At 36.9% G+C, this 22,390-nt stretch overlaps 1 protein-coding gene across 21 annotated transcripts in view; it reads right to left on the bottom strand.

The window, feature by feature from the left end:
• The window catches only part of dpy (dumpy), a 595,824-nt gene that overhangs the window by 134,670 nt on the left and 438,764 nt on the right, over positions 1-22,390 (bottom strand). For all 21 annotated transcript variants that reach the window (XM_065217641.1, XM_065217662.1, XM_065217653.1 and 18 more), the window contains 3 exons: positions 15,887-16,100; positions 15,696-15,797; positions 290-406 (listed from right to left, as the gene is read on the bottom strand). In XM_065217641.1, coding sequence (XP_065073713.1) covers positions 290-406; positions 15,696-15,797; positions 15,887-16,100 — 433 coding nt within the window. The remainder of the gene's footprint in view (positions 1-289; positions 407-15,695; positions 15,798-15,886; positions 16,101-22,390) is intronic.

Here is a 22,390-nt window from a genome sequence, read left to right on the forward strand (position 1 = left end):
ACCCTAATTATAATGCAATGCGATGAGAATTTTCTCTAGAGCTTTCGGAAAATGGAAGTCTTTAAGCTTCTAAGATATTTGGAATTCACAGTTATATTAAATGATGCTGAAATTCCTGAATCTTATCGAAAGTATGCATGGAAAATCATCAAAATCAGTCTTCAGCTTACATGAGGTAGATTTGTCTTTCGAAATGAACGAGCACCGAATAGAATGGTCAATTTCCGAAGGCCCTGTTGCTGGTCATCAATCAATGTTCAGTATAAAAAATATGTAAATTTTTACTTACCCTCGCAATGAAGTCCGTCGCCCCGATAGCCAGGAAAACACGTGCAAGTAAAGCTACCTAAAGTATTTGTACAGTGCGCGAAAACGTCACAGGGTCGATATTTACACTCGTTTTCGTCTGTGAAATGGGAAGAAAGCAAAGTGAATAGTTCATCAGTTATCTCCAATTAATCACGATTGGTATAGTTTTGTTTTTCGTTAACGATCACTCTCATCATCATCATCATCATTATCATCTCAATTCACCAATATGGGTATATGGTAAATACCGCATGATTCGGACTTTAAACAATGTAAACAGTAAGAATCAAACGGAAAGGACGAAGAACGTGGGGAAATGTACCTCGTCATTCTAGAATCGAACCCTCTTGGATAAACACAGCTCGTCTACATCAGAGCAGACTTCCTACTGCATTATCATCTTGTTAGGGCTATTCAACATTCTTTCATCCCCATTTCGCCGTTGCGTCGGTTGGTCAGTTCTGGACGGTTTTTGACGGGCATGCTCTTTTTGTTGTTATTCATAGAGCACATGCCCGGCGATGATTATCGGAATTTACGATCGATTGTTGTACTGGAGCTTGTTGTTCTTTGGGCTATAGATTTTGCATTTTTTTTTCGCGGCGTAAAGTAGCCTGTCTTATGTGGCGTGCCAGGTCGTTGTGACCTATGATTGCGTTGATTGGTCGCTTGGCGTTGATCCCCTCCGTGCCGTGTAGCGTTGATGCTCTAGTCCTTTCTAAGGGCGTGTACGATCGTGCTTTAGAGGCATTGAATGTGGCTAGCGATTAGTTGGATCGGAGGTTATTTTTCTTCTGGTCTGGTGTTTTTTAGGTGTGGTGAACGGGCGTTACTGGGAATGAGGTCTATGTTTCACGGCAAATTATAGTATTGAAAATAATGGTAATTGATTTAACAAGCAGGATTGAATCATTTTTGGCACCTTCGATAGGCTCTGGGAATACCAAAGTGGAAAACTTGATACGTTTAATGTGCTCGGGCTAACTCTTTTCTTCTCAGTTGGTTTTCCGTTGGTTTGAGATGCACAAATGTATTTTTATAAGTGCTAAAATAAAGGATGTTTCGTATATTTTAAAATGATCGAATCCAAATCCATTAAACACATTTTTGTTTAAAGTCAATAGTATTTTAATTTTTTTAATAGTTCCCCCGTTGATTTCTCAAAAATACATATGGACGAGAATGAGCAAACGGGGAAGCTGAAGCAAATACATACTGACTATAACACTCCTAACACGGTGCCTCCGGTAAAGTGTGTAACGGCAAACTGGCAATGTTTAAAAAATCATAGCTCAGCCATTTATTGACAAATTTTAAATGTATTGGCGCCATTTGAAAATGCATACTTTAAAGATTTATTCGGTATCAATAGATTTAACATTTATAGAATTTTCAAACATTGCCCATTTACCGTTACACATTTTACCGGAGTCATCGTGTTCGAAGTGTTATCTGGAGATCAGCAAAAATTAGCTGCATAAGGCAATTCTAAAAAAATACTTTAAAATGAGAACATTTAGAGAAAAAAAATTTCTGGAACAAAGTTGCTTGACATTAACTTAGCTACAACTTTGCTTGTCTCTTCTTTTGGTGGTTGTGAACATTAGGGTGGTCCTAAAATTAATTGATATTTAAAAACTAACTTTCTTATTTTTTAAAATGAAGAATGAATGAAGTCTTCATTTTCAAAAATAAGACAGTTAGTTTTTAAATATCAATTAATTTTAGGATCACCTTTATGTTTACAACCACCAAAAGAAGGGACTTTTTAAGCACAAAAACTTCACCAAAGATACCACACGTTTTAATATTATAACAAAAGCCCTAGTGCTGCTTTCCTGCTAAATTCGAAATCTGAACCACTGTGCACTGTCTTCTATGCTCAGAATAACACGTAGATAGATTTTAGTGTCGTTCATTTTGCTAAACTATGTGGTTATTTTTTGAGAGAATAATATATCGATTCGGTCCTATCATCGTACTGTAACAGAGCTTGGGAAGGAAGCCACGATCTTCTGCTCAGTAAGCAAATACGGTTGTCATTACACTAATAAAAATTCAGTGATTCTTTTAGGTGGCCGGCACATGAATTTTTGTAACATATCATATGTATGTGTCGGACACATAGTTCTTATGTGTACACATAAATTTGATGTGTAACCACACATACTATTCATTTGACTCATAAATTGCATGTGTACTTCTGAGTGGATTCTGTTTATGTGTGGACACATGAAAATCAAGTGGAATTTTACATGGAAATTCGCCAATAAAAATGTGTCAAATTTTATGAGTGTAGGTAACAATCCACAACGATTGACGATCTACAAGCCCGACATAAAGCTATTCATGTTGATTCCGATGGAATGACCAGCAGCGCTTGAACGTTACGAGCTGGGTTTGGTGGAGTCAAATCACAGTCACCTTCAGAATGCTTTGAATGTTGAATCCAGAAAGCTATTGAAGAGTTTTTTGTTTATTAAATAGTTAGACTAAAGCAATTCCAAAAAACGTTCAACCCAATGCCAGTACAATTTCAAAAGCCTTCAAATGGCAGTCGTGAAGACATCAAATGTTAGTTAAAAAAATGAGAAAATGGAGTAAGCTTTTGGAGCAAGTTCAGAGGTCTTAAAAAATAATTAAATACGTATTTAGGAGACAAAGTCCAGAGAAATCCCACAAGAAGTCTAAAGGACTTTATGTAAAATGTTACATATAATAATGTACTTGAAGGTTCTTATAGTTCTAAGAGGGCTTGCACAAATAATATCCATAATTCTAGAAATTCGAGCTGACCTGTCTGAGATCTTAGTAGTTCTAGAAATTTTTAAATGAGGGTTTGTAAAAGCAGAATTAAGTGTATAGAATTATCATTCGGATTTCTACGCGTCTAACTGTGTCTAAAATATTCTAAGTACCAATTAACAGGCACTTAAGACAAAGGTTTTCAAGCTAACTTCAGAGTCATTTAAAACTACATTCGAAGTGCGATTTGGGCATGATGTTTTGTTTAAAGCAGCGGACGTGGTCTCTGGATCTCAGCAATGATATCATTTTTGTCTAATTTTATTCATCATTATGCATTTTAGCCTAGAATGATTGAGAAATAAACAAAATATAAAACAGCAAAAGAGCTTATCTTCCATTTCATTTCACTTAATTAATTTGACTACAATGTGCAGTCTTCATCAGTGTCATTCCCACTTAAGAACTTATGAAAATCTAACCCCCTTAAGTACTCATTCCTAGGTAAAAAAAAGTCAAGATCACAGATGCACATTGTAGTCGAAATACGTATCTGTCATGGATACCAAAATTAATTAAGTGGAATTAAATGGACGATAACCTTTTTTGCTGTTTTATTTAAGCATCCCGCTAACAACCCAATTTCATTACTTCAAAACAAAATGTAGTTTGAAACATGATACAACCATTTCAAAAAGCAGAAAGATTGGGAGGCCTGGTTTAGAGATATGTGATGATTACCTTTGTTATAAGAAGGTCTATCTGTGAATGCGTTCAGAAGCTAGACACTATTGTGCGTTCCAACTGGAATGATCGTTGACAATTTTGAAAGTGACAGCTGAGATCTAAAGTTTTCAAACATTAAGTCATTCCTTAATAAGTCTACTTTAAATTTGACTTGAAGTTTTGTTTGTAGAAATGGCTCATTGAATACAGTGCAAGATTCAGGGGGTGTCAAGTGCCAGAAGATCTATCTTTATTGATTTTAATATACAAAGTTTGTGGTTGAATACTGTAGTTGATAGTTTTGCGGATTGCTCCAGAAGCATTTACTGTCAAGTTCAGAGAACTTCATGGGACTTCGAACAGGGATTCAATGAATTTAAAAGGCAAGTTTGGACAAATTAAAAGGATCGTAGCCCTGAGGGTTTTAAAGGATGATATCAGAAGGCAGGCTTAGCACACATATATGACTTTTAAGACAAGTGCAAAGGGTATCAGGAGGAATTTCCGATAATTCCCAGAGCACAATCAGAAGTTTTCCAGGACAATTCCTCAGAAGTTTAAAAGGGTAAATTCTAATATTACATTTCAATGTAAGATTTAAAAAGTCTTTTTGTAAAAGACTTCAACTGCAAACCTTGACAGTTTAGGGTTTATCATAAACCATGTTACTTTAGGAAGGGATACGAACAGATTTGTAGGACTTTAAGACAGATTTCAAATTGCTCAAGTTCATGGGACTTCGTGGAAAAAAACTTGTGGACTGTCTGTGAGTTTTCAATAACAAGTCAAGAATACTTCCAAAATAGGTATGCACTTTCTAGGACTATTCGATTCTGATGTTTAACATAAGTGGCAAAGCAGTTTATTTTTTTACAATATTGTATGCGTCCATACAGGTTACTTTTCGTACATATTGTAACGATCAGGAATTTTGTATAAATTTGTATATAGTTTAATAAGTTTAAATTATTTGAATTAAATTCCTTATGATAGGCCGTAAGAATGCACAAGCATTTGAATTAAATTCCTTATGATAGGCAGTAGGAATACACAAGCATTTTTTTTGCTGAAATCTTTCCTAAGACGGGTTCATTTAATTTATGGATAAGGTAGGAAAGAGACAACAGCACTTCTATCGGCCAAGTTATCTTTCGTGTCTTTGGACTCACGAAAGTACACGATGGGTTTCGGGAAAAGATGGACTTCCGGTCCGTCCGAGTCTTACATTTCCTTAATCTTAGGATTCACAGGCTCGATGATTTCGTCGGTGACTTTCCACCAATTTAGAAGTGTGCGCATTTGTTCGTATCCGTTAGTATAGCGAAAAGTATGCTAATATAAAGTGATGTCAATTATTCAATTTAATTAAAGTTTTACTGTTCGTTCTATAGTTTAGTTAGAAACTAGTGAGCGTGAATTAGTTGTGTGCGGTAGAGAGTTGCTAAGGAAAAAGTGTTGTATCTTCATTCCGCAGTAACCAATTGCGCACCCAAGCGCGATACTTCTCCCCGTCGGAAAGAATTTCCCGGCAATTGCCAACCTGCCGGAAGCGGACAGATCCGTAATAAAATTGGTCCGAGGAGGCTCAAGGGACCTCCACGTGGACAGAATCCACACGCCGGCTCGTCATCAAAACCGGCACGGCATGGTAACCGCCATCGTATCGGCGTTTGAAACGCCGAACCGCCATTTGCCACCGCGTAGAAAGGGTCATCGAACGCGACACCGAGTGCGTTGAACCCGTCAACCGGTCATCGACTGTGACCGTTGGCAGAAACCCACGTAAGCTACTACAAGCCATCATCTGGTGAGTTAACCAAGCTTCTATCTTTTTTGTTGAGCGTGGCGTCCGGTGAGGGCGCCACGGATCAGTTATTTGCCAGTCCTAAGGCTGATGTAATTTGAGTCGAGATTCGTGACGACTTGCCGAAACTCGTCGATTCCGCTAAAAGCATGCGCGCGTAATTCGACGCTGCAAATCATTGTCACCAGGAGCACATGCCTTGGTAGAGCTGAGCTACCGATTTGTGACGACACCCAACAACACACAACACCGAGCACATGAGCCCATGAGAGACAAAAAAAAAAGAATGAGAGTATGCTAGGGAGAGAGAAAAACCGCACACAGCAGGAGAGCGAATAGGAACAAACACACAGGAACAGAAATAAAACGAATTTTGTACAAATGTAAATAAACAGTAAGAGGCACTCAATATATCGTCGTTCATGTTATAAATAAATGTTGTTTTCCCGTTCCAAATCTCCCTAGCTTTGATTATTTGAATGTGTTTGACATCACTCCGCGTTCGTGTTAGTTTTAGTTGCCCGTCCTCTTGTTGAGTTTGAATGGTGGGAAGTACATTCCACTACCAGATTAGGGAGACGTCTAGAGGCAGGTGACGGGACTGGCCGATGATGAGAAGTTCTCTCTCGTAGAGTTTTTGGGTATGCGTGAGCTCTACCGTTTCTCTGAGTGACTTTCTTGAGTGTGAATTCATGGGGATAATAGGGAATTCCCGTTTGGTCGTTTAGTTGGAAGCTGTCTGGAACGATCCGTAAATCCTTTCTAGGAATTAATGGACTCGCCCTTAGGAGAGTCTCATCCGGGCAAATTAACCTTGGACGTGTGGTCTCCCTTGGGGAGTGGCGCTTTAGCCACGCTTATTTAAGCTGGATCGTCCGGGCTAGCTACAATATAGTTAAATACTGGAAACTATTACTCCATTCCAGGCCAACTAGCAAAAACAAAAATGTATTTTTGACTCGACCTTCTCCGATGTGCATGAAACTTTATGGAATTGTTTGCTATAGGCAATTATTCACATTTGTGCTAAAATTTGTTTCAAAAATGGCATATCTGATATTCTTCAATAAATTGTTGCATGAAAACACCACTTTTAATCGAAATGAAGTCTTTGCTGTAGTTTAATTGAAAACATCAATTCTTGATAAATCAATCAAATGCCATATTAAAATCCCTGCAAGATGGTGATTCAAGAATGTACATAATTTGTATGGTTGTGGAGTAATCTCTATTCAAAGATATCTCGCGTAACTTAGAAAAAAGGGTCTTTCTTTGTTGATTGATTTCTCTTTCGCGAATAATGTGACCACACATGAATTTTCCATCGAAACAACACAGGCACAAGCTAACATAATCTTGTGTCGAGCTGTGCTGAGAAAATAGAGAGAAATTCGTGGTATATAAATCAAAGAGAAAGTCGATGAAGAGAACTAATCAACGAGGATACGTCCATTTGAAATGTTACGCGAGTAGTGAGTGATTTTCCGGCAGAAAAGCTCAACTTTTCTAGTCACTCATCTAGCCATGTTTCATAAACCATATGTTCAAATCATTTTCTTTGCGGAACACTTCTAGTAGATAGATTTTCCAATATGTGGACTGAATTTCAGGTCAATATGGAAAGGGCAATTTTATGATAATTTGGACACCTTCCAATAATCTGGCTCTTTACTGTAGTTTGAAAAACGCAAATCAAATTTTGATTAATTTATTGGTGGGTCAAGAATATATGGAACTTGCCTGTTTGCGGAGTAATCTCTATTCAAGGACAAAAATCATAGAACAAGAGTTTGAATTTTTGATATTTTTGTTAGTACGCTTCTGTTTTTTTTTAACAGAAAATAATTTAAAATGCTTCATGCATTGTGTTATGTGTATAAATAGTTCAAAAAATTTACCTAAGTGTCCATAATTTTAAACATTCCAAACGTTTGAATTTTTCTTGAGCATTTTTTAAAATATAAAAAAAAAATTGGGGGCATATTGAGATATGTAGGTGTTAATATTTCAGTTCGGAGAGTTTTTGGGTCTTATCACATATGGGTCATTCCAGCTCAAGTGGGTACAGAATTAAAAAAAAAAAAGTTGTGGTCGATGTCACCGATTTGTTCCAAACTTGGCCAAAACGCTTACTTTGGCATTCTGAACAAATGCCTTTTTTGATTTTACTCTAAAGTGCCTATATCCTTCTGGGCTACAACCCTGGATTTATGAGATTTTTAAAAATTTCAACTTTCAGAAGAGATTACTCAACAGCCAAATAAGCTAGTCGTGATATTAGAACGTCAATTTAAAGGTTTTTTAATGTAAATAGGTGCACCCACATTTTGCTATTGTTATAGTAACTACAGTAAACAGGCTGATTACCGGCAGGTATCAAAATTGTAAAAAAATTGCCTATTTTCACCATGGGTGGGATTTTTTATTTCTTAATATTTTGGCCTCAAATTTTCACCAAAACTCTCCTACTTGATGTGTTAATGTGTTTCCAAGGGCAAATGATTTGGACAAATAGTTCTTGAGATATCAGTCCGCATCGTGCTCTCTTGCCGTGCGGATCTATTTGCTTTTTGCTGAAGGAAGTGTTTTTACTACCTAAAGCTACAACAAATTTAAACAGCACTTTTCAGTGCTCAACCTGTAAAAATTTTCTACCTTGTTCAACTCTTATTCCTCTTCGATCCTTGTTTGGACCCTACCCGAGGTAATCCTTCTTGGATATCGATTTGGAAAATTCCTCTTCGATCCTTCAGATTCTTATAGTAATCTGCTTGGAAGTCGATTTGGATAAAAATTTACTGCCGCCATGGCGCCTAAACGCAAAAGAAAGGGGCAAACTCTTGACCCCCCTTCTGATGAAATTAATTTGAGTAATCAATTTGATTTGCTCACGGATGATGAGAATGATCCATCATCCAAGAAAAATTCTAGTAAACTTTCCCGGCTTAATGTCAAGAAGGAAAAGATTCCCCCTATTGTGATAACCACTTCCGATTTCCATGCTCTTCGCATGGAACTTTTGAATTTCGTGAAAGTTAAGTTTTCACTACAAATTGGACGTTGGGGTGAATGCCGTGTATTGGCTGAAACCTTGGACGGATTTAAATGTCTTCTCAAGTATCTTACTGAGAAGAAGCACAAATTTTTTACTTACGACACCAAAACTGAACGTGTGTTCAAGGTTGTCATGAAAGGACTGCCCAGTGGTGAATCCCTGGATCAGATCAAAGATGAACTGGCAAAATTACTTGGAGTTGTGCCACTCCAAGTAATCAAAATGAAAATGAAATCCCGTCCTGGCGATTCGCGCAACGGGATTTCTAATGATTTTTATTTAGTTCACTTCAAGTCTAGTGAACTAAACAACCTTAAGGCCTTGGAAAAAGCTAGCCTTATGCTCCATGTTCGAGTGACGTGGGAACACTTCAGGAAGACTGGAGGAAATTTCCAAAACCTCACCCAGTGCCGTAAGTGCCAGGGATGGGGTCACGGAACTAAAAATTGCTACATGCCAGCTAAATGCATGAATTGTGGTGATTCCTCTCACGCAAAGGACGACTGTCCTGTGAAGGAAGATCCTAAGAAATTTAAATGTTCAAATTGTGGTGAAAACCACAAATCCAATTTTTGGGAATGTAAGACTCGCAAAGCGATCCTACAATCTCGTTCTAACCGTCAGGTAGGAAACGCTCCACGTTTCCGACCAGGTACAAATTCCTCTGCTGTTAACAACGGTCAGCGAGGAACAAATTCTACATTCGTACCCGTTGGTACAAATATCTCCCCTGCTTCCAATGTTTCATCTGTACCTACTCCCCTCGCTGCTAACAATGTTCAGCGAGTTAATGGAGCTACCTATGCTGCTATTGCAGCGGGTAGAAATCAAAATACTAACCAACGTTCTAACGGAAATTTTGACAATTTTGACTTAGGAAGCATTACTGCCCCCAAAATGGAATTTTTACAGAATTCATTAATTGACATGATTTCTGATATGCTTAAATCTAACTCCATGTTTGATGCTATTCAAACTGGAGTAAAATTTGCAAATAATATTGTCATGACTTTAAAATTCACTAATGGATTTTAAAGCATTAAATATTGTAAATTGGAATGCTCGATCTCTTAAAGATAATGAAGACGAGCTATTTAACTTTTTGAGAGTTCATAACGTGCATATTGCCGTTATAACTGAAACGTTCCTTAAACCTGCCCATAAGGTTAAGAAGGACGCAAATTACTTGATTTATAGAAATGATCGTCTTGATGGACCCTGTGGTGGCGTTGCCATCATTATTCATAGACAAATCAAACATAAAATTCTTTCTTCATTTGAAACCAAAGTTTTTGAAACTTTGGGAGTTTCTGTTGAAACAAAATTTGGACAACTTACGTTTATAGCTGCCTATTTGCCATTCCAATGCGTAGGCCAGCAAAAGAATTTTCTCAAGGGTGACCTCCAGAAACTTACCCGTCATAGGTCTAAATTCTTCATTATTGGTGATTTTAATGCAAAATACCGCTCATGGAATAATGCTCAAAGCAATTCCAATGGTAATATTCTGTTTGATGATTGTTCTGCAGGTTATTACACTATTCAATATCCAAACAGCCCAACATGCTTTTCTTCTGCAAGAAATCCCTCCACTATTGATTTGGTCTTAACTGATTCATGTCAACTTTTTAGCCAATTGGTTACCCATGCTGACTTCGGTTCTGATCACCTTCCAGTAACTTTTGAAATATCCCAAGAAATAATTTGTAATCCCAACAGCTCTATTTTTAATTACCATAGAGCTGATTGGGAGCAGTATCGAACATTTATGGAATATAACTTCGATCCAAACATTCCTTTACAAACCAAAGATGAAATTAATTATGCTCTTGAATCTCTGACTACTTCTATAGTTGAAGAAAGAGCTGCCTCAGTAAAAAAATGCGAGGTTAAATTCGATTCAATTATAATAGACGATGATCTTCAGCTCTTGATCCGTCTTAAAAATGTCCGTAGGAGACAATATCAAAGAACACGCGATCCTGCCATGAAGGTTATCTGGCGGGATTTGCAAAAACAAATTAAAAAGCGATTCTCTGCCCTGAGGAACAAAACTTTTGAAAATAATATTTCTAAATTAGACCCGAGTTCCAAACCCTTTTGGAAACTCACAAAAATTTTGAAAAAACCTCAAAAGCCTATTCCAGCGCTTAAAGAAGGTGGTAAAATTTTGATCACAAATTTGGAAAAAGCTCAGAAACTTGCTAAGCAATTCGAGAGTTCCCATAATTTCAGTTTGGGTCTTACTAGTCCTATTGAGAATCAGGTTGCTCGGGATTTTCTGAATATTTTCTCTCGGGAAAATATTTTTGATGATTCCTGGGGGACTGATTTGGATGAAGTAAGGTCTATAACTAAAAATTTTCAAAATATGAAAGCTCCAGGTGATGATGGAATTTTCTATATCCTCATCAAAAAACTCCCAGAGAGTACCTTGTCTTTCTTGGTAAAATTATTTAACAGATGTTTCCATTTGGCATACTTTCCTGATAAATGGAAAAATGCAAAAGTTGTTCCAATTTTGAAGCCGGATAAAAATCCAGCTGAAGCTTCTAGCTACCGTCCAATAAGTTTGCTTTCTTCAATAAGTAAACTTTTTGAAAAGATAATTTTGAATAGAATGATGCTTCACATCAATACGAACTCAATTTTTGCAGATGAGCAGTTTGGATTTCGCCATGGGCATTCAACTACTCATCAACTCTTGAGAGTTACCAATTTAATTCGTTCAAACAAATCTGAAGGCCACTCAACTGGAGTTGCTCTTCTAGACATAGAAAAAGCATTCGACAGTGTTTGGCATGAAGGTTTGATTGCTAAATTGAAAAAGTTTAATTTTCCACTTTATATTATGAAATTAGTTCAAAATTATTTAACTGACAGAACTCTGCAGGTAAATTATCAAAATTCCAAATCTAATCGACTACCTGTTAGAGCAGGAGTTCCTAAGGGTAGCATTCTTGGGCCTATATTGTATAACATTTTCACTTCGGACCTCCCTGATTTGCCTCAGGCTTGCCACAAATCTTTGTTCGCTGATGACACAGGCATTTCCGCTAAAGGAAGAAGTCTTCGTGTTATTTGCAGCAGACTGCAGAAAAGTTTAGATATTTTCTCTTCTTATTTACAAAAATGGAAGATTTCTCCCAACGCTTCCAAAACTCAACTTATAATATTTCCACATAAGCCTAGGGCTTCCTTTTTGAAACCTAGTAGTAGTCACATAGTCACTATGAACGGAGTTCCAATTTCCTGGTCAAACCAAGTGAAATATCTTGGATTAATACTTGACCAAAAATTAACTTTTAAAGATCACATTGAGGGCATTCAAGCCAAATGTAACAAATATATAAAATGTTTGTATCCTCTTATAAACAGGAAATCCAAACTTTGCCTGACGAATAAACTTCTAATATATAAACAAGTTTTTAGACCGGTCATGCTTTACGCTGTGCCAATATGGTCTAGTTGCTGCACTACCAGGAAAAAAGCACGTCAAAGGATTCAGAACAAAATTCTGAAAATGATTTTGAAGTTGCCTCCCTGGTACAGTACAACCGAAGTACATAGAATTTCGAATGTTGAGACTTTAGCACAAATGTCCAACACAATAATTAATAATTTCAGGCAAAAATCGTTGCAATCCTCAATTGCAACGATTAATTCCCTTTATACTTAGATAAGATTTAGTTTTAGTTTTTAGTTTTAAGATATCAATTGTTATACTGACATGCAGGTTAAAAAACCTGTTTAAAATACTGAATTGCCAAGACATGAACAATGTAAAAACACTTAGATATATATCTTAACAATTTAGGCTGGTACGTTACTGCAGTAACTGGAGCACCTAGGTTAAAATGAAATGTAATTTATTTTGAATTTGGAACACATAAAGAGTTAAAAAAAAAAAAAAAAAAAAAGTTCTTGAGATATGACTAGATGAGTGAGTTTTGAGCTTTTCTGGTGGAAAATCAATGCTATTTAATATTTTTTATTTTTTCACGCCGATGGCACAATAATATTTTTATGTTATTTTTCACATGTTCTGGGTAGAATTCTCATCATATAAAATCATAACTAGCTCAATTATTTACTTCTGTCGATAATTTAATTGTGGTCCTAAAAGTGAAAAATACGTTCCTTTGGGATACAGCCAAAACGTTGTGCTTTAGACGTACGATGAAATCAGATAGATTAACAGGTACATATATAAAATTTCAGCTGTGGATGACAGCTGCTGCTTGAATAATACACATTAATTTATTTTATTAGATACAATCTCACGAACAAGAATGCTTTTTTTTTATTATAAACAAAAAATAAACGTTGAACCTTTATTTTGAATTTTTTCAAAACACACTTTCCATTCATGAACGTAACTGTCATGTTCTTCTTCTACGCATTTGAAGCTACGCACAGGAAACAGTTTCAGACTTATATTTATGTCTATGTATTAGTATACATTTTTAGGCTTGCACGCATACAAGTGGACGAACCAAACTGATTTTGAACTATGGTTTTGCTGACGATACATGACAGTTACGTTAACAGTTAACTCATGCATTTATGTTGGCATCGAAAGCTCTCGATTAATAACTATGGAAGTGCATCTAGAACACTAAGTTGAGAGGATGCAATAAACTTATATGTGATGAACAATAAGCTTCAAATTCTTAGAAGAAGAACAGTTACGTTCATGATTGGAAAGTGTGTTTTCAACAAATTAAAAATAAAAGTTCAACGTTTACTTTTCTTTATAACTATAATAAAAAAAAAAAACATTTTTGCTCGGGAGATTGTTTCTAAAAAATGCTCAAATAAAGGTTTTATTCAAGTAGCAGCTGTCATCTACAATTGAAATTTTATATAGGTACCTGCTAATCTCTCTGATTTCATCGTACTTCTAAAGCACAACCTTTTGGCTGTATCCCATAGGAACTTACTTTTCACTTGTAGGACCACAATAAAATTATGGACATAAGTATATAAATGAGCTAGTTATGATTTTATATCATGAGAATTATGCCCAGAACATGTGAAAAATAACATAAAAATATTATTGTTTCATCGGCGTGAAGGAATTCAAGAAAAAAAAAATTAAATATCATTGATTTTCCACCAGAAAAGCTAAAAACTACAACTCACTCATCTGGTCATATCTTAAAAGCTATTTGTCAAAATCATTTGTCCTTGAAAACACATCAAGTAGAAGAGTTTTCCAAAGTGTGGTGAAAATTTGAGCCCAAAATATTAAGAAACAAAAAAAAAATCCGCCCATGTTGAAAATAAGATTTTTTTTTACAATTTTGATACCTGCCTGTTAACTGCAGTTACTATAACAAAAACAAAATGTGCGTACACCTATCAGAATCTACATTAAAAAACCTTCAAATGGACGATCTAAGATCACGAATAGCTTATTTGGTTGTGGAGTAATCTCTTCTGAAACACATTTTTTTAAATCTCGGAAATCCAGGGTTGTAGCCGAGAGGGATCTAGGCACTTCAGAGCAAAATGAAAAAAAAGGCATTTGTTCAGAATGCCAAAATAAGCGTTTTGGCCAAGTTTGGCTCAAATCGGTGACATTGACCACAGGTGGTGTACTGATACTGATGACTTTCTGAACCTGGATCATCTGTTTTGACCACTCAAAGTTGTAAATGCCTCGTAAAAGCCTCTCACAGAATAAGATTCCTCGTTTTCAACTGCTTTAAGATCAAATTTTCCTGCATTTTTCCTGAAACGCTCCAAAATAGATAGAATTGAGTTCACTGAATTTACTCAACAACATAATATCAATCTCAACTGCAACGAATTCCAGCGAAAAACAACAACAGTGACACCCTTTCATTTGTGATAACGGTTTTTTTTTCGGTAAAAAAATACTACCGCGGGTGTGAAATTGCTTCCCCACCCAAGATGCCTACCGATTTAGACTGGCATTGGGCGTCGGGGGCACCATTTCTACCAATGCGGATCAGCATATTAATTTGTATCACATTGGAACAGTTATTCCTCCGCTTAGAACGCCGATCACGATTCTGGTAGCGTCATTCTCCACGGGTTGGCCTGATGGCGGTGGCATACCGAAACACCTTTCTCCGCGAGTGTTGCTGTTACTGTGACGAAGACCAAGACCAAACCCAGAAGACGGCGTGACCCATAGCATTTTCGATATTGGAAGTGTTGCGCGAAAGTCCTCGCAGGCAAAGTCCAAGCGGGGGGAGGTGGGATCAGGTACTAATTTACCTATTTTCTTCGCTTCATCAGACACCCAACCCGCGGCTGTCAGACGAGACGAGTGTGGGGGATTTTCTCTAAATCGCGGTTAGAGGTGAGATCACGACAGAATCAGCACGCCCTCCCCGTTCTGCTAAGTACAATTTTCAACGGATTTTTTCCCGCTCGGGAGTTGAACGACGGCGGGCAAGAATGCTCTATGCTAATGATGGGATGATGATGATGTAGCCGCCGTGTTGGTCTGTTTTTGTTGTTATTGTGGGAGGAGGAGGAGGTTTCGGTTATTTACTGGTGCTAATGCTACTTGTTTTGCTGCTCGGAGCGTGTATTATTGCTGATAGTGCTCTGGCCAAGCTCTCAGCCAGTGTTACAATGAGGTACAATTCGTAACGGGACCTCGGACAGCCAACGACGGGCGCTGAAGGTTGTGTTCCAATAAATTATTTTGTTATTCTTCTTGGCCTTATGGAATCTAGTGAGGTCATGATCGCGGTGAAAGAAGGGAAGAGGGTGCCTTAGAACAAATACGAATGCTTTGGACAAGGGTTAATAATGTATCTTCGTTGCTGGGGGAATGTTGCGGTTCGAATGCAAAAGGCTTTCTTTTCTGCAAGCCACGTTTCATGGGAAGAATGCATCTGAGTGGCCACAGATGCTATGCGCGGACATTTCCCTGCCGGAGATGATGATGACGGTGATGGTTGATCGTTCACATGCGATAAACGCGAGGGAGAGAACCAATGCTCTTGGATCACCCATTGAAGTTGCGGGCAGTGAGCAGTGATTGTTCTACGTCGGGACGCTAGTTATGCTTACCTGGAACTTGACAATTGCAACCTCCAAAGCCATCATTACAATGGCATAGGCCTTCTAGACACACTCCGTTCGAGCATGCCGTGCCATCTTTATCACAATCATCTGAAATCGAGCGGAGGAAAATAAGGAAGTGATTAGTGACTTTGAGCTTTTTCACGGTCTGTCTTGCAGCTTCTCGATGCGATACTTACTTGTACATTTTAACTTATTTCTAAGCTCATCGGAGCCCATGTAGCAATCCGATGTGCCATCACACAGTTTGGACAGCTCGTACAGCTGCAGATAGTCTGTGGATTCGTTGACCTGGCAACCGAAGTAGCCATCCTCGAGGTTCAGAAAAAACACTTCGTGCTTTAGTCCGAATATGCCGACGTTCTTTCGGGACGCCGAGTACTGCGCACTCGTCTGAAAATGGGAACAAATTAACGGGGAGAATTGCATTAGTCGAATCTTGTTCGCATGTATCTTCGTGGAATGGAGTTTATGTTTGAGATGTAATCAAGGATTGATTGAGCTATTAAAATGTCATTAAACGTCGTTCCTTTCTAATACATATCAGTGTGGATGGAAGTGAGAAACGTTTTATTATTAGATTATGATGTTGTTTTGTTCATCCCTCTGAGAGTAACATCCGGGTGGATCGGCTACCTCGCCCTCCCACCAGATCTTGTCACTGGACGGTGAGGAACATTTTAAGAATTATCCAAGTTATGTAGCATACAATTCAAGAAAATTTACAGGCTTTCATCAATTAAATGACGCATGAAGACCAATTGATGGTCTGGACAACAATGAATTCGCTCTCACACAAAAAAATCATCATCAAAAGAATAATGGCTCAGCGATGTTACTCTACGGATTTTTGCACACACAAAAAGTGGACACCCTCTTTTTGCTCTGTCAATAATAAGAATAACGCACAGTGGTTTGCCTATAGGCCAATAATCAAACATTTTAAATCAAGAAAATCACGTTTCTTGCTCGGCATTATGTTTGTTTTATTAATATTATGGTGACTTTTAGCCACTTCTGGGATAGTTCATCACCATCGTTTTTATATGGTGCAATACATAATGTTTCCAATTTTAAAGAGATTTTTTTCGAAATCAGGTAGTATATGTGAGTGTGTTGGCCCGAGTAAAGGATTATATCAGATTATAAAAAAAAATCTGATACCCGGTTATCAAGATTTGATAACCGAACATGTTATCATTGTGGTTGAATAAACAGCCAACATAACAAATATTATAACAAAAGAATACTCCTTAGATATCACAAAAATAGCTGATTTAGTTATCATTGAAAACATTATTATTATTATTTAGCTTTATTTAGGAGGCTTTCAGCCTTAGGCTGGTTCGCCTCCAAAGTCATTGAAAACATCTTGATAACAAATCTTATTAAAATTTCAAATTATTTCATCGATTTGGTATAACAGCCTTACGCTGATACATGAAATATGATTGGCAGTGCTTTTGTTTCCTACCATGTGGATAATATTGGAAGTTTTGATCTAACCTTCATCATTTTTTTTATGTTAACAACTGATAACAAAATTAGTCGAGGTTGATAACTAAATTAGATGTGTGCTAACAACTGGAAACAAAATGATAACTGGAATAACAAAACTTGTTTTCAGGATGATATCAGGTTGTTATTTTACTTTGCCCGGGGGGTGGTTCGAATTTGGTAAATCTAATGAACACTTCTTTGTCAGTTATCATATTTTGATGTGTTTCATCTGTACAATTTTGTACATATATACAGGGGAATTGTGCTCGAGGAAAAATAACATGTTACTAACAGATTTAGCAGGAAATATTGACCAAATTATTGACGGTTTATTGAATTCAGCCCAAAAGTATGCCCTTCTGCGATTACGAATATATTTTGTTGCCTCATGAGCAATCTAGATTAACTAAAAACCTCACGCTTGCGAATCAATCTCCACAACTCCAAAGATTAAAACGCTAACTTAAAGTGTTCAATTGGTGTTGTACCTTTTAATTTGTTGTTCACTTTAATTTGAAATTGATAACTCAGTGTAACGACCCCTCAAGTATTGTATACACTTAAAACTGATACATGATCTACTTAAAAAAAAAAAAATTAAAATGAAATTTTAAAACTCTCTATTGGTTGGAATTTAGGCGAATTTTGGAATTTACGGAGGTTTCGGAATGCACGTGGGGTTCTTACGCGGATTTCGGAATTTACAAGGTTTTTTACACGTTTTTTTTACGCTGCACTTATCTCATGCGTAAAAAGTGACTCCAGTGTATTTTTAATCGAAAATCATTTATAACATTTCAACAACAAGATATAGCAAGTTGGCAAAAATAAACGCCATCAAAAGTTCTGAATGTTCTTAAAATAAATCATTGACGAGAAATCATTATTTAATTATTTAAAAAGTTTAATTTTATATAATCAATTTTTTAGGGGCCACCCTAGGATACTTTTTGCAAATCAGTATAAAACGTGAAATATTAGAGATAGACAATTGATTTCTTGGGCAAAGTTACTTCAAATAAATTGTTCTACAATTTTGTTGGACATTTTACCGATTTATCTCTAATAACTAGAAAGTATATATTTAGAATTCCGTAACCATAGTGACCATATTTACTTCACTCATCATCCCACTATGCACAACCCACGATTTACATCGATTTTTCGAACGGATATGAACGAAAAATTGAATGTTTCTATTGAAGATGATTTATTTCTTTATATGTAGGGGAGATCAGCACATAACGCACTTTTTCATTTTATTTTGAGTTTTTCTTGGAGTTTTTAATCCAATTCTAGGATTTATCATGCCGAATTTTGAGTTCAGATGCTATGCTAGAAGTGCTGCTTGATAAGACAACAAAAAAGTTACGTAAAAGCCATGAAAAACACAAATGAAAGTCAGCTGGTGCGTTTTGCCCAGGGAGTGCGTTGTATACCATTCTCCCCCCGTTGGATTTGATAAAGAATCAGAGAATGGTAATATTTTGTTTATAATATATCGCTGCTTCTTGATACCAAATTCGTCCTATGAGTTTTAATTCCGTCCAAACGCATTGAAACGCCGATGGATTTTCTTCGTCATACGGATGAAGGCAGAACAATGGATTTGCTAGGAGGGCTCCTTTTGTTTATGAGAACAATGGGTGTGAAAATTCATACTAGGCGCTCCAATACATAGCTAAATAAAATTGTAATATTCATACTGGCGACAACGCTCTGATGAGACTTTGTGAAATTTCTGTGTACAACGCAATATTACACAACCGATGGAATAGCCTGTGTGCAGCAATTTCAATGTAATATTGGACAAATGTATTATTGATTGGTGCACGGTGAAATCATTGATACTACAGCCAACTTTCGCTCGTTGGGTTAACCCTGTAGCCCACTTAGTGAAAGACTTTCGCCAGTTGGGCTGAGCTGTCAAGCTAAAAATTGGTTGAGGTATACACCGATTGTTTATTATCATCACAATCCTTTAGCAACTATCCACATTGCTCATATATGAGCCTCTCGAAAAAGAAATAGCACTGCCAAAAATGACGTTTGACTTCGATTTATGTGGGCTACAGCCTGAAACGTAGCCCACCTAAACATTGCCCAACGAGCGAAATTCGACTGTACTTATTCATGTTTTCTACTCGATAGAACAGAAATAGGCAATTACGACGAAGTAGCGCTCGGTCGTGTTCCATAAATTTTTGCCAGTTTGTTTTTTTTTCTCCTCTTTTAGGGGAGTAAATCCACTGCGATCATTAATTAAATCTATTGTGGTTTCAGTCTCAGAACATCTCGGCGGCGCCGACTGGGATTGAACCCAGGCCTGCTGGGGTGAGAGGCAATCACGCTTACCACTACACCACCGGCGCCGCTTGTGGTATTGCTCCATCACTATTTAGAAATGCAGAAGAATTCGGATATACAGTTGTCATTCTTGCCTTTGCCTATTTGAACCCTTTAAAGATGCGCCCCTTTGTCATTAAAAATCGGATTCCTTGGCGACAAAATCATGAAAAGACACCGATATTGACCAAGTGTCAGATCTTTAGTCTCAACCACTTCAAACTATAGAACAACGATTTTAATATCAAGAGTCGCAAAAAGACTAACCTATTTTGTTTCTGACAATAATGACTACACAAGAACGCAATTGACCTTGTTTTGTTGGTTTTGAACTAATGTATCGTACCAAACGTAGTAATGATTCGTTTACGTGATAATCATAGATATGTTGTCTGATCGATAGGCCAAAAAGAGGCGTTTTGGATCAATTGAACAATTTATGTTTTAACCTGTTTGGATGCATTATCTCAAATTTGGCAACATGCCAAAATTACCAGATCGCAAACGGATCTATGAACCATTCCAATGCAACAATTTTTTTACGAGGGTTCTGTAGACCATAGTTTAGACTTGTAGAATGCTTCAAAACCTTGATAAAACTTGCAATGTTGCTTGGGTTTAGACAGCTGTGGTGGTTGAGTGGCAAGAGGAATTTAATAAAGCTAAGAATTTTACCAATTTTACCATCTCATGGTAATGCTGATTTATAATTCTTTAACTCATGACAATTCCTTTCAAATTAGGCAGTTTTCGGTCAAACAGCGTTTGGCCAAATGACATTCAGCAAAATGACCGATTCGGTCAAATTTATTTCAGCCAAATGGCATTCAGCTAAATGAACCGGAACACAACCAACCTTCATCAGGTTCCCAACAACTTTCCCGAGGAATCGGAGATTTCAGCTGACGCACTGTCGGCGTATGTAAAATCATTAAAGATCGTTGTCCCAGGTTTTGACAACATCTTGAATCTAGAAATCAGTCAGTGTTCCCCTCGTGCTGGAAGTCAGCCCATCCGGAAACCTGCCAAGGATCCTTCCTTTTTTACCAGAAATCACCCTTCTCTCAGGCTCTCCCTTAGTTCAGATGGTAAAAGCGCAGACATAAAGCAAGACCATGCTGGAGGTGACTGGGTTCGATTCCCTGTCCGGTCTAGGAATTTTTCTGTATGGAAAATGTCTTAACTTCCCTGGGCATAGAGTATGACTATACTTGCCACACAATTATGTATACTAATGCAAAAATGCTACAGCCATCAAAAGCTCTCAATTGGTATTGTGGAATTGTGGAAGGGCATCTAGAATACTAAGTTGAGAGCACGTAATGAGTTAATGTACGATAGTAAATAAGCTTGAAATGTGTAGAAAAAGATCAAGAAGAAGAAGAAGAAGAAGAAGAAGAAGAAGAAGAAGAAGAAGAAGAAGAAGAAGAAGAATAAAAAGAACCCCTTCTCGCAAGGTTATAAAAGCTTTTTGAAAAAAACAGTAATCGGTTACTTCTAACATTCATCCGATGAAAACAACAACTTACTCAAGGGGCAGTTTAGTTTTTTAAAAGTTCTATCGACCGTTCACCAACTGACTAGCGTATCTAATATTCCCGGACGGACCCACTATGGTTGAACACGCAAAATTTTCTCGATAAAAATCGATATCTCGAAAACTATGCACTTTAGAGGTTTGAAATCTTCGGGTTGTGTACAAAAAAAATCTTACTTTTGGTTACCACCTATGACTATGTAGGGTTTGCAAACACCAAAAGAAGGGAATTTTTAAGTTCAAAAACTTCTTCGAAGACACTAAATGTCTAAATATTGAAACAAATGTACTGGCACATTTTATTTAAATTTGTCATTAGAGTGGTCCTATGAAATCCATCTTTTGCCAATAACTTTTTTATTTGAAATTTCTCATGAAAGTCATCTTCTAGAGGCTTTTAAAACTCTTTAAGACGAATGTTTTATAGCGAAATTTGTTGTCTGCATCTCTTATAATAAAAAAGATATACTCAAATATAGTAAAACATATTAATAAATTCAAATTGATTTTATACGAGTTTAAAAAATAACTGTTTTGTTTAGAGCCACCCTAACTCAATTCAAGAAAATAGCTCTAAATTGACCAATTTAAGAGATACAACAAAGTTGCTTGAAATTAGCTCAGCTATAACTTTGCCCAAGAATGTATACCTTAATTTATTCAAACAAAAAAGTTAGATTTTTGATTTTAATGATAATAGTGTGGAATTAATTTCCATAAAAATGAGGGCCTAACTATAAGGAACAACTTTGTAGAATAGACTTTTAGTCTAAAGTTTCAATTTCAGACTCAAAACATATCATTCTACCTAAATCTGCATTCTGGACCACTGTGCATTGTGTTAAGTTCTTGGCACTGATGAAGTCTGAAGTAGTAGACGAAATACGCGTATCTGAGATAAGCAATTATAATGGAATTAAAAGGAATAAATCAACACACTCCAAAAGCTTTTCATATAGGGATTCCGCTGATAGGTTAGACAAAATTTAAAGATTGTTGAAAAAAATTTTGGTGGACTGGTATTCCAATTTTCCTCGTGAAGATTATCCAAAATTATCTCTCGGATTCCAAGTCTCTCTGAATGGCATCAGATGCCTTCAACATCGGGGTGGGCGTATCTCAAGGAAGTATCCTTGGGCCCATCCTGTTCAAACTGTTCACCTACGATATTTATATCGGCTCTCCCAAGATGGTGGTACATTGTTTCAATATACATATGACAGAAGGGTCATCCGAGCTCTGACTGACAAATAGAGAGGATTTTCCTGTTTGAGAATTTCATAAACTGGAAGATCCGTAT

Source organism: Ochlerotatus camptorhynchus, unplaced genomic scaffold (assembly GCF_037179485.1).
Source record: "Ochlerotatus camptorhynchus isolate MF236.1 unplaced genomic scaffold, CSIRO-AGI_Acam_v1.1 ptg000078l, whole genome shotgun sequence".
Taxonomy (NCBI): domain Eukaryota; kingdom Metazoa; phylum Arthropoda; class Insecta; order Diptera; family Culicidae; genus Ochlerotatus; species Ochlerotatus camptorhynchus.